The sequence below is a fragment of the Cupressus sempervirens genome, chromosome 10, assembly GCF_028749045.1.
Source record: "Cupressus sempervirens isolate cs-2001-9-10 chromosome 10, ASM2874904v1, whole genome shotgun sequence".
NCBI classification, from domain to species: Eukaryota; Viridiplantae; Streptophyta; class Pinopsida; order Cupressales; family Cupressaceae; genus Cupressus; species Cupressus sempervirens.
In genome coordinates this window covers 811611235-811626045 of record NC_143127.1, presented here as the reverse complement: position 1 = coordinate 811626045, position 14811 = coordinate 811611235, and the positions used below count along the sequence as shown (strand labels likewise).

Genomic DNA, 14811 nt, shown 5'->3' with positions numbered 1-14811 from the left:
CGCTCCAAAGGCCATTTAGGGCCATGTCCCTACGTGGACTTAACTGATCATCATTCAGTGTATAAACAAATACATTTAGTTTGCTTCTCAATCGATAATCAATCGGTGGTATTAACAAATACAGTCAGGAACCCCGATAACATAATAGTCTCTTCTTATAATAAGAGCCCGATTAGTTAAGTAAAGCCATTTATGAATAAATAGACATATGTGTGCGTGTGTGTGTTGTTCTTATCAATAATATAAGACATAAAACAATGTTCGTGTAAATCATGAATACAAATACTCAATATAATGAGTACATCACTTCGACTGATGTACAAATACTCAATATAATGAGTACATCACTTCGACTTATGCTATACTTCAACACTCCCTCTTAGCAAGGGAGAAGTGACAAAACTTTTATGAGATATCAGTATCAAGGATATCTCTACACAACACATTATCTGACTTTAACACTCTGAAACAGTGACTTGTCAAATAACTACAATCACAATGTTATGAACACTATCATAACATATATTATGATCTTTAATTGTCCAAAACAATATCTAGAGTAATCATAATGCTTTCATTATCAATGACTTTTGGCGTATCCGAAACAAAACTGTCATAATAACAGGCCTATCATTTGTAAGATTGTCACTTTACAAAAATTACCTTCTGAATATATATGTCCATGAAACATCGTCACCTTTCATTACATATTTGATGCAACTACAACTATAGAAGCATAAACACATAAATTGAAATTTAAATTCAATATTCAACATTACAATTTAATCATACCAAGTTTTCCTCTGAAGTATTCCAAATTTACTTTGGCAAGAGGCTTGGTAAAAACATCCGTTGTCTGCTCAATTGTACTTATGTACTCCAGTTTGATAACACCTTGATCTACCATATCTCTAATGTAATGATAAAGTATTTCAATATGCTTAAATCGATTGTGAAAAACTGGATTAGCTGAAAGCTTGATACATCTCTGATTATCATAGTGAATGGTAGTTGGCTTCAAGGGCTTTTTAAACAATCCAACTAGCAATTTTTGTAACCATACAACTTCTCTGACTCCCATGGAGGAGGCTATATATTCTGCTTTAGTGGAGCTTAATGCAACTGATGATTGTTTTTTGTTGAACCAAGAAATCATCCTAGATTCGAGACTAAAGCAGCATTTTGTAGTAATTTTACGTTCAATAGAGCTGCTTGCCCAATCAGAATCTGAATATCCATGAAAATTGATGTCGACTTGATCATATCTAAGTTCCATACCAACTGTACCTCTTAGATATCTTAAGATATATTTCGCTGTCATTAGATGTATCTTCTTTGGTTCACACGTGAACTGACTTAAGGTATTAGTAGCATAACATATATCAGGACGAGTATTCACCAAATATGTTAAGGATCCAATGATTTGCCTATAGTAAGTAGGTTCAGTAGATTTAGATTCAATCATATCATCCTTCAGCTTATGTAAGTTGACTTCCATAGGAGCAGTAACTGATTTACAATATCCATTATTCCAAATTTTGTCAAAATATCAATAGTGTATTTTCCTTGATTTAGGAAAATGTAGTTCACCTTTTGCCAGAGTTCTAGTCCTAGGAAGTAGTGGAGAAGACCTAGATCTTTCATATCAAACTCTGCTGTTAGTTCCTATTTGCATTTGCTTATAAGATGTTCTTTAGCTATAATTAACAAATCATCAACATATAACACAAGAATGATCATGTCATCACCATTTATTTTGAAGTATATGTTTGGATCAGCTTCGTTCCTAGAATACTCTAACTTTGTTAGATAGCTGTCTATTCTTTCATACCATGCCATGGGTGCCTGTTTAAGGCCATATAGCGCCTTCTTTAATTTACACATGTGGGAATTTTTGTCATGAGTGATGAACCCTTCTGGTTGCTCAATATAAACTTCTTCAATTTCACCGTTTAAGAATGTTGTTTTAACATCCATTTGATGAACTTTCCATCCTTTGGATTCTGCAATTGCTAAGATAGTCCTAACAAATGTGTACCTAGCAACTGGAGCAAAAGTTTCTTCATAATTGATTCTTTCCTTCTGTAGAACCTACACGCTACAAATTTGGCTTTGTATTTTTCAATGCTGCCATTAGGTGCATGCTTGATTTTGTATAGCCACTTTGAAGAGACAACTGATTTGTTCTTAGGTCTGGGTACAACATACTACACATCATTTTTTAGTATTGATTGATATTCTTCAATCATTACTTCTTTCCAAGGTTTGCTTGATAAAGTGTCTTCAACATTTGAAGGTTTTGTTTTGATAAGTTCAGTTAATAGTGCCACATAACATGACTAATTTCTTGTTCTCTTGCTTTCTCTGATTACTTCATCAGGTTCAACATGATTCTCGTCTATCATTTTCCTAGCCCAAAGTGGCCTCTTTTTATTATTAGAATTTTCAATACTCTTTGAATTTGAGATAGTAGGTGAAGGAGGTTCAATATCATTCTGCCTCTCATTTTCTACTGAGTGATCTTCCTCTAGTTCAGTAGTAGGTTCTGTATATGGTTCATCAATGTTCTTAGAAAGATTGAAGGCAATATCTTTTTCAAATTTTACATCTCTACTGATCTCAATTGTTCTTTGACCCGGAACATAGATCTTGTAACCTTTGGTTGTTTCACTGTATCCAATGAGTATTCCCTTCTTTTCAAATGGTTCTAATTTTGTTCTTTTCTCTTTAGGAATACGAATACAAATAGGACACCCAAATATTCTTAGGTGACTTAGATCTGGTTTGATACTTGAAAATACTTCTTCATGAGTAGTGTTTTCTAATATTGAGCGAGGACATCTATTTTGAATATAAACTGCAGTATTAGAATCTTCAGCCCAAGAGGAAGTATGAAGATTTTGGTCATGCATCATTGCTCTGGCTGATTCAATAATTGATCTTTTTTTACATTCTACAACTCTATTTTGTTGAGGATTATATGGTGCAGAAAACTCCCTCTTAATCCCAACAGCAATGCAAAAATCTTTGAAAGCTTCAGAGATGTATTCACCTCCATTGTCTGATCTTAGTATTTTTATTTTCTGTCTAGACTGGTTTTCAACTAGTGCTTTGAATTTAGATAATACTTCAATTGATTCCTTTTGTTCGAGGAAGTAGATCCAAGTTTTTCTAGAATAGTCATTAATAGAAATCACATAATAGAGGCACCTATTTAGGGAAGGTACAGTCATAGGACCACATATATCAGTGTGTACAAGTTTAAGTACAAATTTTGATTTGTGTATGCTTTTAGGAAAGGATTTCTTGGTGTTCTTGCCTAGGGCACATCCTTTGTAGATACCTAAATGATAAGATTTGAGACTAGGTAATCTTTTTACAATTTTCCCTATTGGTGACAATACACAGAAATGAAGGTGACCTAGTCTTCTATGCCAAATTTCAGTTGAATTTGATGTTTCATGATTTAGGGCTAAATTTTGTTGATTACAAAGTTTATATAAACTTCCATCTCTAAATTCAATAGATATAGCTTTCTTGATGTTAGAGTTATTTGGCATAGATAGAACTTTATCCTCTTGAAAGTTGATTCTGTATCCTTGATCAACAAGACCGGAGGTAGAGACCAATTTTTTTTTTTATATTAGGTACGACTAAAACATTTTTAAGTTGGAGAGTAATACCTGAATTTAGATGAATTGAACATGATCCAATACCTTTAACTGGATGTGTAGAATTGTCTCCAATGGTTACTTCTTCAGAGGAATATTCTTTGAAGTTTTTGAGTTCGTCTCTAAAACCTGTAATATGACGTGATGCTCCATCGTCTATAATCCAGGTGTTTTTGTTTGAGTTTAATTCACTTGAGAGAGCTAGATAAAATGTAAAGTTTTCTTCTTTTTCTTCTTTATCTTCTTTGTATTCTGCTAGAGCTGCTTGAATTTTCTTTTGTTCGGGGAAAAAGTTGTTAGTGTGACCAAATTTGTCACATTTGAAACATTGTACTTTTGACCAATCTCGTTTCTTATGTGTTTTGTTGAATTCCTTCCTATTACATTTGAATATTACCTTTCTTTTCTTTATTGTTTGAATTAGCATGAAGTGCTTGAATATCTTCCTCTTGATTTATACTGATTCCCCAGGATACTAATCTTGATTCTTCTTGAGTGCATTCATTTTTGAGTAATTCAAATTTAGGAAGGTCAGGTTGGGAGCTTCGACTACGAATAAAGGTTTCCCAAGATAGTGGAAGTCCTTTTAATGCTATGATGCTAAGTTCTTTGTCATCAACTTGACTTCCAATTGTTGCAAGTTGATCTTTTAACTCAGAGATTCTTAGAAAATAGGATGTGATTGACTCCCCATTATTCATTTTTATATATAGAAGATCTTGCTTTAAAGTTAGTAGCCTACTAGTGTTATTAATTTCAAAAGTGTTCTTAATAGTAGATAACATCTCAAATGTAGTTTTAAGACTTGATATAGAAGGAAGAATATGATCCTTCATGGTGTCTATAATAATTTTCATGGCCTTGTTGTTGTACCTTTTCCATGTCATTTTATCTAGATCATTTTCAGGTATAGATTTGTTTGATTCTATATACTCTTGTAACTCCATTTCTCTTAGTACTATCACGACTCAAATTTTCCATGATGAAAAATTTGATGCTCCCTCAAGTCTAACCTCTAATCTTACATGATTAACCATTTTGAATTTGAGGATATAATTCTAATATTAATAAATTTGAGATCAATTTTAATTCTGAAGAATAGAATTCCCTATCAGGATGGCTTTGATACTATGTGAAAAAAGGATCTTTGATAGAGATACAAACTATTATTACAGATTGAACTGGTTCATATTTACTTACCAATCTGATTGTATATATAATGTGCAGTTCTGATGCAAATCTTTTAAACTTGAACAGTAATGTGCTGTGCAGTTCCTTCGAACTTGAACAACAATGGAGAATGGATGAGCATGGTTTGATAAATATCCTTGTTTGCAGGAGACCAATCGCTGAGTCCGATATGCCTTTGTAATTGATATCAAACTCCACCAATTGCTCCAAGTTAAATATGTACAAAGTCATGTCCCTGTAGAGACATGACTCTACATGGCCAAAGGCCACGTAGACATCCCCGATCATCATTCGGTGTATAAACAAATACATTTAGTTTGCTTCTCAACTGATAATCAATTGGTGGTATTAACAAATACATTGAGGAACCCTGATAACATAATAGTCTCTTCTTATGATAAGAGCTCGATTATTTAAGTCATTTATGAATAAATAGACATATATATATATATTGTGCTTATCAATAATATAAGACATAAAACAATGCTCATGTAAATCATAAATACAAATACTCAATATAATGAGTACTTCACTTCGACTGATGCTATACTTCAACAGGTCTTGACAATACATATGGTTCTCCAAGATATCTCTAGGATATATGATTCGCATTTCTGAAGTCTTGTCCTTTTACATTTAAAATCTATTCATTTTGAGACTGCATCATCACTGTTTGGGGGCTGCATTTACTCTATATCATGCCAGATATATTTTTTAGTTATCAGAGAAGCTATACAGATTCTAATTTGTCCATAGAATAATATCCGTTAAGCAGAGAGAAGATAATGAGGTTTACTCTTTCAAGAAGTTATTGGTATCTAGCTTTTCACGTGTTTTTCTTTATCCAGCAAGCCCAAGCCATCATCATGGTCCATCTATTTTATCTATATATTATTATATTAGTTGAGATTGTGAACCTAACAGGCTTGGTAGCATATCTCTCTGATGCTCTTAGCTATTTGTGTACATTCTTTGTAGTTCTTATCATGCACCTGAGTGAATTATGTCAACAACTCTCAGAATGTGGATTGTATGTTCATGCCATATGACTGCCTTTTGGCTTAAACATTTGAATTGTATGGTCTTTTGTATTTCTAATTCAAACTGTTAAGGTTGCATAAGGAAGCTTTTGATATAATCTGTACTTATATCTGTGTTGTTATGGAGTATATCGTTAACCCAAAATTCAGTACCATTATAAAATTTATTGTATGTTGGCAGCTCTGTGCTCTGGAAAACCGGCATTTGTAGAAGTTATTTAATACTAATAGATAATGGAAATTCAACATTATATTACTTATTAGCCAATTGACATGTTTGTGTTTTCATTCTTCTGAATTCTTGCATTTGAATTTGATGCAGAAAAAACCTGGTTTGAGTGCCTATGCCGCAAATCCAAAGGAGGCTGCAAATTCTCTGGAATCCCTTTTAGAGGCAGCCGAGGCAGTTGTGCCTGAAACTCTGCGCAAGAGCACGCCTGTTAGAGTTGGGGTAAAGGCAGCCTTTCTATAGTCTAGATTGTCTTTTATGCAGATTGGTGAAGTAATTTGTAAATATAGAGTGATCCCTACTGGTGTGATGTTTTGGTGAAAAGCTTAATCTCATTTAATAATATATTCCAGGCAACGGCTGGTTTAAGACAATTGCCTGGTGACTCGGCTGATAAAATTCTACAAGAGGTAAGCACTTCAGCCTGCATGCACCATGCAGGAAAAAAAAATTCTTTTCAAAAGCCAAAAAAGTTGTTTTCTGCATGTATTGTCAGTTTGTGATTTCAACAGGATAATTATGAAAGCTAATCAATATTATACTTGTGCCATTCAAGTTAATATCTGTGTTCACTCAATAGTATTATTTTAACTGCAGGTGAAGGATTTTTTGACTGACAAAAGCTCATTGGAATTTAAACCAGAGTGGGTTACCGTTTTGGATGGAGCTCAAGAAGGATCATTTCAATGGGTATACTACTATTTATCTGACTTATGGATTGATCTTTCCTTTAGGAGATGATCATATATTATTGTTAGAAATCCTTACAATATTTTGCTCTTATTCTCATTGCTCGATACACATATAAATGATGAGACCTGAAATACGCATGAGATGAGCATAGCAAAATATAATAAAAATTTCATGTAATATTATTAAGCATATACTATTCAAGCACTTTTAAAATCATCGAGGTAAGTCATAATTTTTTAAATCGTAGGAATCACAGAGTTTTCACATTCCTCTGCAATAAAAAATTTGTGTTAGTATGACCCACTTATATACAAACTTGTTTTGCCCTGTCTAAATCTTCTTCAATTCTTTGTGGTGCTGCTGTTATTGGCAATTTATTGTGAATGGAACATGAATGTGCATTTAGGAGTAGGTATGTTTACATGTGAGCTCTTTGTGGAAGAAAGAGTCTAATGTCTCCTTTTTCGATTACCCTATAGTTTGCTGTAAAGTCATAATTCTATAAAACAGGGAACATAATAATATAATTAGAGTTATAACTTTGTTGAGATTTGGCAATTTTGTAAGACAAATATAGAAGACACAATTCATAGGATCAACCATTACTAGGGCTAAAGAACATATATTCACAATCATCTTAGTCATTTAACGTAACTTATATATTAATAGCTGAGCTTCGATAAGGAGACATGATAGGGTGCAAGAAGCAATCCTCTACCATAGGCCCAAGAGTAGATATAGCAACTTTCTTGGCCTCATTTGGCCTTCCACAATCCATATGAGGTTCACCTTCCAGATATACTTAACTCGAGGAAGGTTAACCTCCCTTCATAAGGATTGAGTCAACACTTCTCAGTGTTGCCTATGGGGATAATATATTATTCCCCAAATTGATCTGCTTTGGATGTCCTCAAATAAAACACTCTTTATATTTTCCAATGTGGGCTAGAGTCAAACCTCCTCATCATGTCTGCCTCTTTGCAATGGTCATGACCTTTCACAATTACCACCCTTTGAAAGAATCACAATAGTTAGGCTGGAGTCTCATGCACGGGGCTTCCCATGAGGGAGGCTCAAGCTCCATTTTGAAGAAGAGGGTAGTCCCATGAACAAAATTTTGTTTCACAACATGATTATCTGGAATCTTCTCCTTCCCACTAGCTTAGGAATGCATTTTGTCACTTGTTGAATATTAATTATAGAATTTGAATTTTCTTTAAAAAAACATTTTAGAGGGAAAATAATTTATTTGCATATTCAAGGGGCTGAAAAAGTGTGGGGCTAGAAATTGCCCACTAGCTTAGGAATGCATTTTGTCACTTGTTGAACATTTAATTATAGAATTTGAATTTTCTTAAAAAATCATTTTAGAGGGAAAATAATTTATTTATTTATTCTGTTTATGCACAAAGTATGGAAGACAAAGGTATTGTATTCATGAGACCACTTCCTTAAATGTTGGTGTTTAAACTTATAAGCTGAGCCAGACTACAAAATTCATGGGACCACCACCTTTGAGATATTCCTAAAGAGTAGTAAGCAGCTTAAATGTTGGTGTTTAAACTTATAAGCTGAGCCAGACTACAAAATTCATGGGACCACCACCTTTGAGATGTTCCTAAAAAGTAGTAAGCAGTTTCAGCTCTATTTTTAGGAAGCTTTCTTCCATGGGACCCCAGAGTTAAACACGTCCAGCCTTCAAAAGAGCCACAAAGTTTCATGAATCGAAAACAACTTCATCTCCGGCCATTAACTTTCAACTCGATTAGGTAGTTACTGTTCTAGTTTGAAGTAGCATACATCTTTCATTTCATAGGATCTATTCGAGAAACCACAAGTACATAATGTAATCATTATATTTAAGTAATAACCTTGAAACATGAGCTCGAAATGAGAAGTCAGAATTCATTCATGAAACAATGCTCAATTCTATTTACCATTTAAATAAATTCACATTGTAGTACTTGGAGGCAATAGACATACATTCCACACAGTGTTAGGACAATGAAATCCATGATTGTTTACTTTATTAACCACTTAGTAATTGGCAATTTTATGAATTGCACTAAAGAGGTAGGATCACATCCCCTCTCAGAAGGCTTGGCCTTACAGTTATTTTCCATGCCAATGAAGAGTTACGGTGTAACAATTTTCAACATATGCTTAGCGTGGTTGATTAGATAGAGTGTATACTCTTCCTTATTTTAACATCTTAAAATGATATTATGAAGAATTTTTGGTAAGCAGGTTCACTGTAAAGCTTTATACTTTAGTTCTAAAAAATGCATGAGAAAGGAAGTTATCCAGATTTGAGGTTATTCTCCTAGAATATATGTCAATGCAAAGGAAATGTTTCTTGTAATACAATGCTAAACAATTAAAGCAGTGGTTCATCCTATGATAGCGCATGAGACAAATTCACGACATAGTAGTGTACAGTTTTTTAATATTAGGATACAATCATAAGTATTGGGCTAGCCTCTGATTTTGTTCATTGAAAGCTTTATGGTTGCATGTGTGAGATGCTATTGGTAATTTGATATCGGTTTGTCTTACTTCTTATGACCTTTAATTGTTATTTGTTTGCAATTGAATATTTATATCTGCATAGTCTGAACCCAAGGGAGTACAACCTAAATACTATCCACGACAGTAGATAGTGAAAAAGAGCTGTCTAATTTTTTACATTTTATGATGAAGTTGTATGTGGTTAAACCAATCTGCTACATCATTCTAGAGAAGCCACAATATGAGCAGTCCTTGATATATTGCTATGTTGCACTGATTATGAAGTGCCGACACTGAAAAAATTAATTTTGATAGAATTCAACATATACCCTTAATTGCAGTTATAACATCTTCTTCAACGTACTTTTAAACATCTATTGACAACCGATTTATATTTTATGCTGTAATAGTGAAATGCCTTGTTGTGTTGAAGTGATGAAATTTCTAAAAAGCATTTTGGATGCTCTTTCCTGCATTGCATAATGATTGTATGTTTTCAAATGTTGATGGATTTAGTGTTGGTACAGGTTCTTATCAATGAAGATGTGATAACAGATAAATTTTATGGCTAAATAATTACATCTGTTTTTTTTATTTCTGTTTTTGGTCACATTTTCTTTATTTTTGTTTTTTAGATGGCTGGTAAAATTTTGAGCTACTAAGTTATTTGATGTTGTTTATGGTGTAGGTTACTATAAACTACCTGTTAGGAAATTTAGGTAGCGACTATTCAGATACAGTTGGAATTGTTGATCTTGGAGGTGGTTCTGTTCAGATGGCATACGCAATTTCAGATGACGATGCCAAAAGTGCACCAAAGCCCCCCAAAGGAGAAGATTCATATATCAAGGAATTCACCCTCAAGGGTAAAAGATACCATCTTTATGTCCATAGGTATTCTCAACCCTTTCCAGAAGTTCTGAAGTAAATGTAATTAGGGGAAATGATTAGAAACAACCAAAATAGTGGATGGCAGTCTGTTATAATTTCTTTTGATGCTTATGGTAAATCTTCATAAATTTTATTCTTGTCCATGGCAATGCTGATTGTTCTCAGTTCCATAAGCAACATTGTGTTGCTTTCAGAATTTGTATCTGTATATCTTAAAAATGGGCATATATGGATGCAAGAAAGCAAGCACATTGCATTTTTTAAGTTTAGATCTCCTTTATTTCATGTCAAGACCAGAAATAAATTGTAGTTTGTGGTGTTATGTTTCTCAATTGCAGCTATTTACATTATGGTCTGTTGGCAGCTCGTGCTGAAATTCTGAAAGTCACAGGGGACGGCGATTCCCCTTGCATTTTAAAGGATTTTCAAGGTACTTGTTTTCAAATCAATATCAAATACTTGATGAAAATTTGTTCCTGTATTGCTTCCTTGTTTTTTTAAATGTGAAATTGTTAATGCTTGTGCTTGGAGTCATGATTTATTTTGACCTTCTCATGAAATAAATGTCACTGCTTTTGAGGATCTGACAATGTCATTTCAGTTACTGGTCTCTGTTAGAATCCTTTATTAAGAGATAATTTTATAAATCTTTTATGATACCGCTGAATTTTTTTGACAAATTACTGTGGAATTGTTATAACTTTAAGTGTCTTCAAAATTCAAATGATTAAAGTAGATTGGTGACTCTATAATGTTTTACAAGTAATATCCTCCAAGGCCCTTCTTGTCAAACACCTCTTGAAGAATATCCATTCAATAATTGTTTAGATTGAAAGGGAGAGTTTAGTGCTTGGTGAAATCAAACTCAACTTTATTGCTTTCAAAAGGGAGTTAAAGGTCGTCTGTTACTTTATAAGGAGATTACAAGCCAGGGAATGCAACCTTTTCTTGCAACATGGTCCTAAATTACGTATACTTCCAAGTAACTGAGTCAATGAGCAATGTTCTACTTTTTTGTCAATTGACAACAATTATGAGTATTATCAGCGACTGTGGGTTATTTGGGGTTATACTTGTGGTGTTGATGAAATTGGGATGATCTATACATAGTTTCAAGGGAATTGGGTGATTTGTCTGAAAATCTCCATCACCGTAAAGACCAAAGAGAGACATCTCCAATCAGGATATATAAAGAATACAGGAAGAGAGAGATCCTCATTGTTTCATATAATTTTTCGAGAGAAATCCTTAATTGGGACTTGATTTACCCTAAAATTCCCAACTAGGGTTTGGATTGCACCTAGAAATGACATTTTGTAATGTTTCCTACTAAGAGGTCACCAATTCCCAATGATTAACATACGTAATTATGCATATAAATTAGATCAAATTAAGAAACAATTATTGATTCATAATAGATACTTAACTCCCTAAGTTACAACATTCGCACCTTGGACCCTTGAATTGGGTCCGGGTACACATGGGGATTTGGGCTGAATTTGTGTAGGGTCAGTGCCCAGCCTTGTGGGTTTACTTGGGAAGACCCACAAGGCTAGGCACTGCCCTTGCCTAAACCTAACCCAAACCCATGCAGATTGAGCAAGGACTCGCATGGATTGGTGAAAACCCATGGCGTCAACTATAAGAGTGGGCCCTAAAACATAAAAAATATACTTCATTTTTGGTTCTATCTATTATGGTAGATCGATGTTGTTTTAGTTGTATTAAATAGAGGAGATGAAAACTCCTCATATAGATTTACAAGGATCATGTTTCCTAAAGAAACAATTGTGAACTAATGACAAAAATAGAAACTACCTAAAAAAAATTAAAGACTAAGATCACCATTAAAGAAACATTATAATATTTTGATACCCTCTCTGAATGGTCGTTGTCTAATTGTTGTCTTCTGGTCACAAATTCTTCAAAACATTCTATTGCTACTAAGACACTCCTTGGATTTGCAAAATTTTAATGACCAAGAAGCCAAAATCCAGCCAAAAAAGAATAGAGAAGGGCATCTGCTTTTAAGAATGCCTTGCAACAAGAGATGAGCTTGCCACTAACTCTACCATCGAGACGAGTCTACCACTAACCCACCTACAATCAACAAAACATTTGACCATAAATCATCACAAAAGATCCAACTTGATGTAGGATAACGAAGCTAATCTTTCTTGGAGACTGAGATAAACACTAAGAACAACTACCATGATTTTGAGGAAAAATTAAAAAACCCTCCAAACTTTCCAGATGAGCACGATGCCCCAAAACAGATTGCAAAAAGACACAATTTTGTAAGGAGGAAAATTGTAATAATTAGACATGATTTTTGAGTTGAAAAATCGATCAAAACTAGTTATAATAGAATTTGAGACACAGATCAAAGAATAGAAAGCTTCATTTTGAGGAGAATAGTAAAACCCAACATATAATGTTTGAGTTAAAAATCATGAACCCACTAGATAAGAAAGGAATCCGACAAAACTTTGTGAATTACAGAATTGAAATTTTTTTGAGGGAAAAAAAAATGAAAACCTATTAGAAAAACCTTCATGCTGCAAAATAGGATACTTTATATGGTAAAACAGTACATGCAAGTAACAAAATGCACAAAGACATGCGATTTTCAGCAAAAATCTTCAAAGACGGACCGCAACATTTCATAAAATATCTCTTACAATTTTCATTAAAAAAAATTGAATATAAAGTTATGGAAAAATTACTCGATTAGAGGAGGCTGAATTTTTTCTTTAAAAAACTGGCTAATTTTATGAAATCCCATTGACCTATTCTAATACCATGTTTTGGTAAATCAATTCTGTAGTTGTATTAAACAAAAGAGATGAAAATTCCTTATGTAGATTTACAAAGATGATGTTTCTAAATGAAATAGTCGTGAACTTAAAGACATAAATAGAAACTACCTAATAAACTAAAGGCTAACTAAGATGACAATGAAAGAAATATTAAAATATGCTAATACTAACACTAGAATGACCCATTATGTAGTCTCCAAACACACTTCTATTTCACATTTACCCTCTCTTTTTCCTCTCATTTTTCTAATGATGATGAATATCTTCTTTCAGTTGCTGAAAATGCCATGGACAATGATTAATTTGATAATCCATTTGATGATTGATGAACACTTTGATTATTAATGAACATTAAACATTGAATCATGTTTGAACTTTGAAATATTCATGAGCTTCATTTTCATTTTGTAATTGAGTAATGGTTTTAATTAGAATCATGTTTAAATAATTATCTTTGGCATTTGGCATTGTATCATACTATGAAATGATTTACCTTTACAATTTTGTATGTATTTTTTATATTTATATATATATATATAATGCATATATACATATATATTTACACGCACACACGAACCTATACAGACCCTAATGGAAAAATAAATTCATAAACCTATGTAACGGGTTCTCATATTCGAACCCATCCTTGAATCTAAACCAGTAAGTTAGTTAACACCTAATTGCCTTACTTTACTCCTAATAAATAACCTTAAAAGGATGAGGAATTACTTGTTTGTGGTCACTTAGAACATGTGCATACCTGTTTTGGTACAATACCCTCAAGGATTTGTGATGGTTCCTTATCCCATCTTGGGAGTTTCTTGCATATCTGACAAAACCAGCCTATCCTCTTAATGGTATGAGCGAGTGATTAAGGAATAAGCTATGTAATTGATATATAAATCTGATTTCACTATTATTAACGGACATACATAATATATGTATATATTATGTTAAGTTTTTAGCCCAGAAATTGGATAAACAGCAATAAAGAAGAGCATAAATAATACACAAAAGACTTGATACATTTATCTTGAGAAAACCCTTCAACTTGAAGGGGAAAAAACCCATCGACACCAACAAAATATCTCTTTTATTGATAAAATGTTGAAGTACGAAGCTTTCACTTGAATGTTTTACAACACGCTGAGCAATCACATAAATAGATTGCATTTTGACTCTTCATCTTACACATGAAGGTCTCTTCATATTCAACACTTCATATTTCCGTATGCATGCCTCTTTGCATGATGTATGACCACATGTCTTTTTATATACATTATCTTAAATATTATCACAAATGTCTCATTCACCTAAAGATGACCATGACAGTCATAATAAATAATATTTCTACTTCAAAAAATTAGAGTTAAAGATCTCCATTGCAGTTACGATCTTCAGCTCTCCCTCTTAGCAAGAGAGAGATCTTTACTAAGGCAGGCACAAATAGCTGCAATCTAAGATGATAAATTCATATCACATAACACATGTTATCATAGCATAACATAATTCACCATAGTCACTTCATAAGCACACAAAATGGAGTCACACACATGACTTCTAGAGAAGAATTCACTTTCAGGCCTACTCGTAGAGGGTGGTCCACCATATCTACTCACACAAGGTGGAATGAGGGTTTTCACTTCAAACTTTTCCTAGAGAGAATGTTTTTCCACCATGCCTACTTGTAGAGGGTGGTCCACCATACCTACTCACAGAGGGTGGAACAAGAGCTTTCACCTCACACTTCTCCTAGAGAATAATGCATT

General features: G+C 33.4%; 1 protein-coding gene across 2 annotated transcripts in view; it reads left to right on the top strand.

Annotated features, from left to right (window-relative positions):
- LOC149536411 (apyrase 2-like) overlaps nucleotides 1-14811 on the top strand; it is a 60816-nt gene that overhangs the window by 32113 nt on the left and 13892 nt on the right. For both annotated transcript variants that reach the window (XM_089807223.1, XM_089807222.1), the window contains exons 2-6: nucleotides 6225-6353; nucleotides 6485-6541; nucleotides 6729-6821; nucleotides 10021-10226; nucleotides 10562-10653. In XM_089807223.1, coding sequence (XP_089663349.1) covers nucleotides 6225-6353; nucleotides 6485-6541; nucleotides 6729-6821; nucleotides 10021-10226; nucleotides 10562-10653 — 577 coding nt within the window. The remainder of the gene's footprint in view (nucleotides 1-6224; nucleotides 6354-6484; nucleotides 6542-6728; nucleotides 6822-10020; nucleotides 10227-10561; nucleotides 10654-14811) is intronic.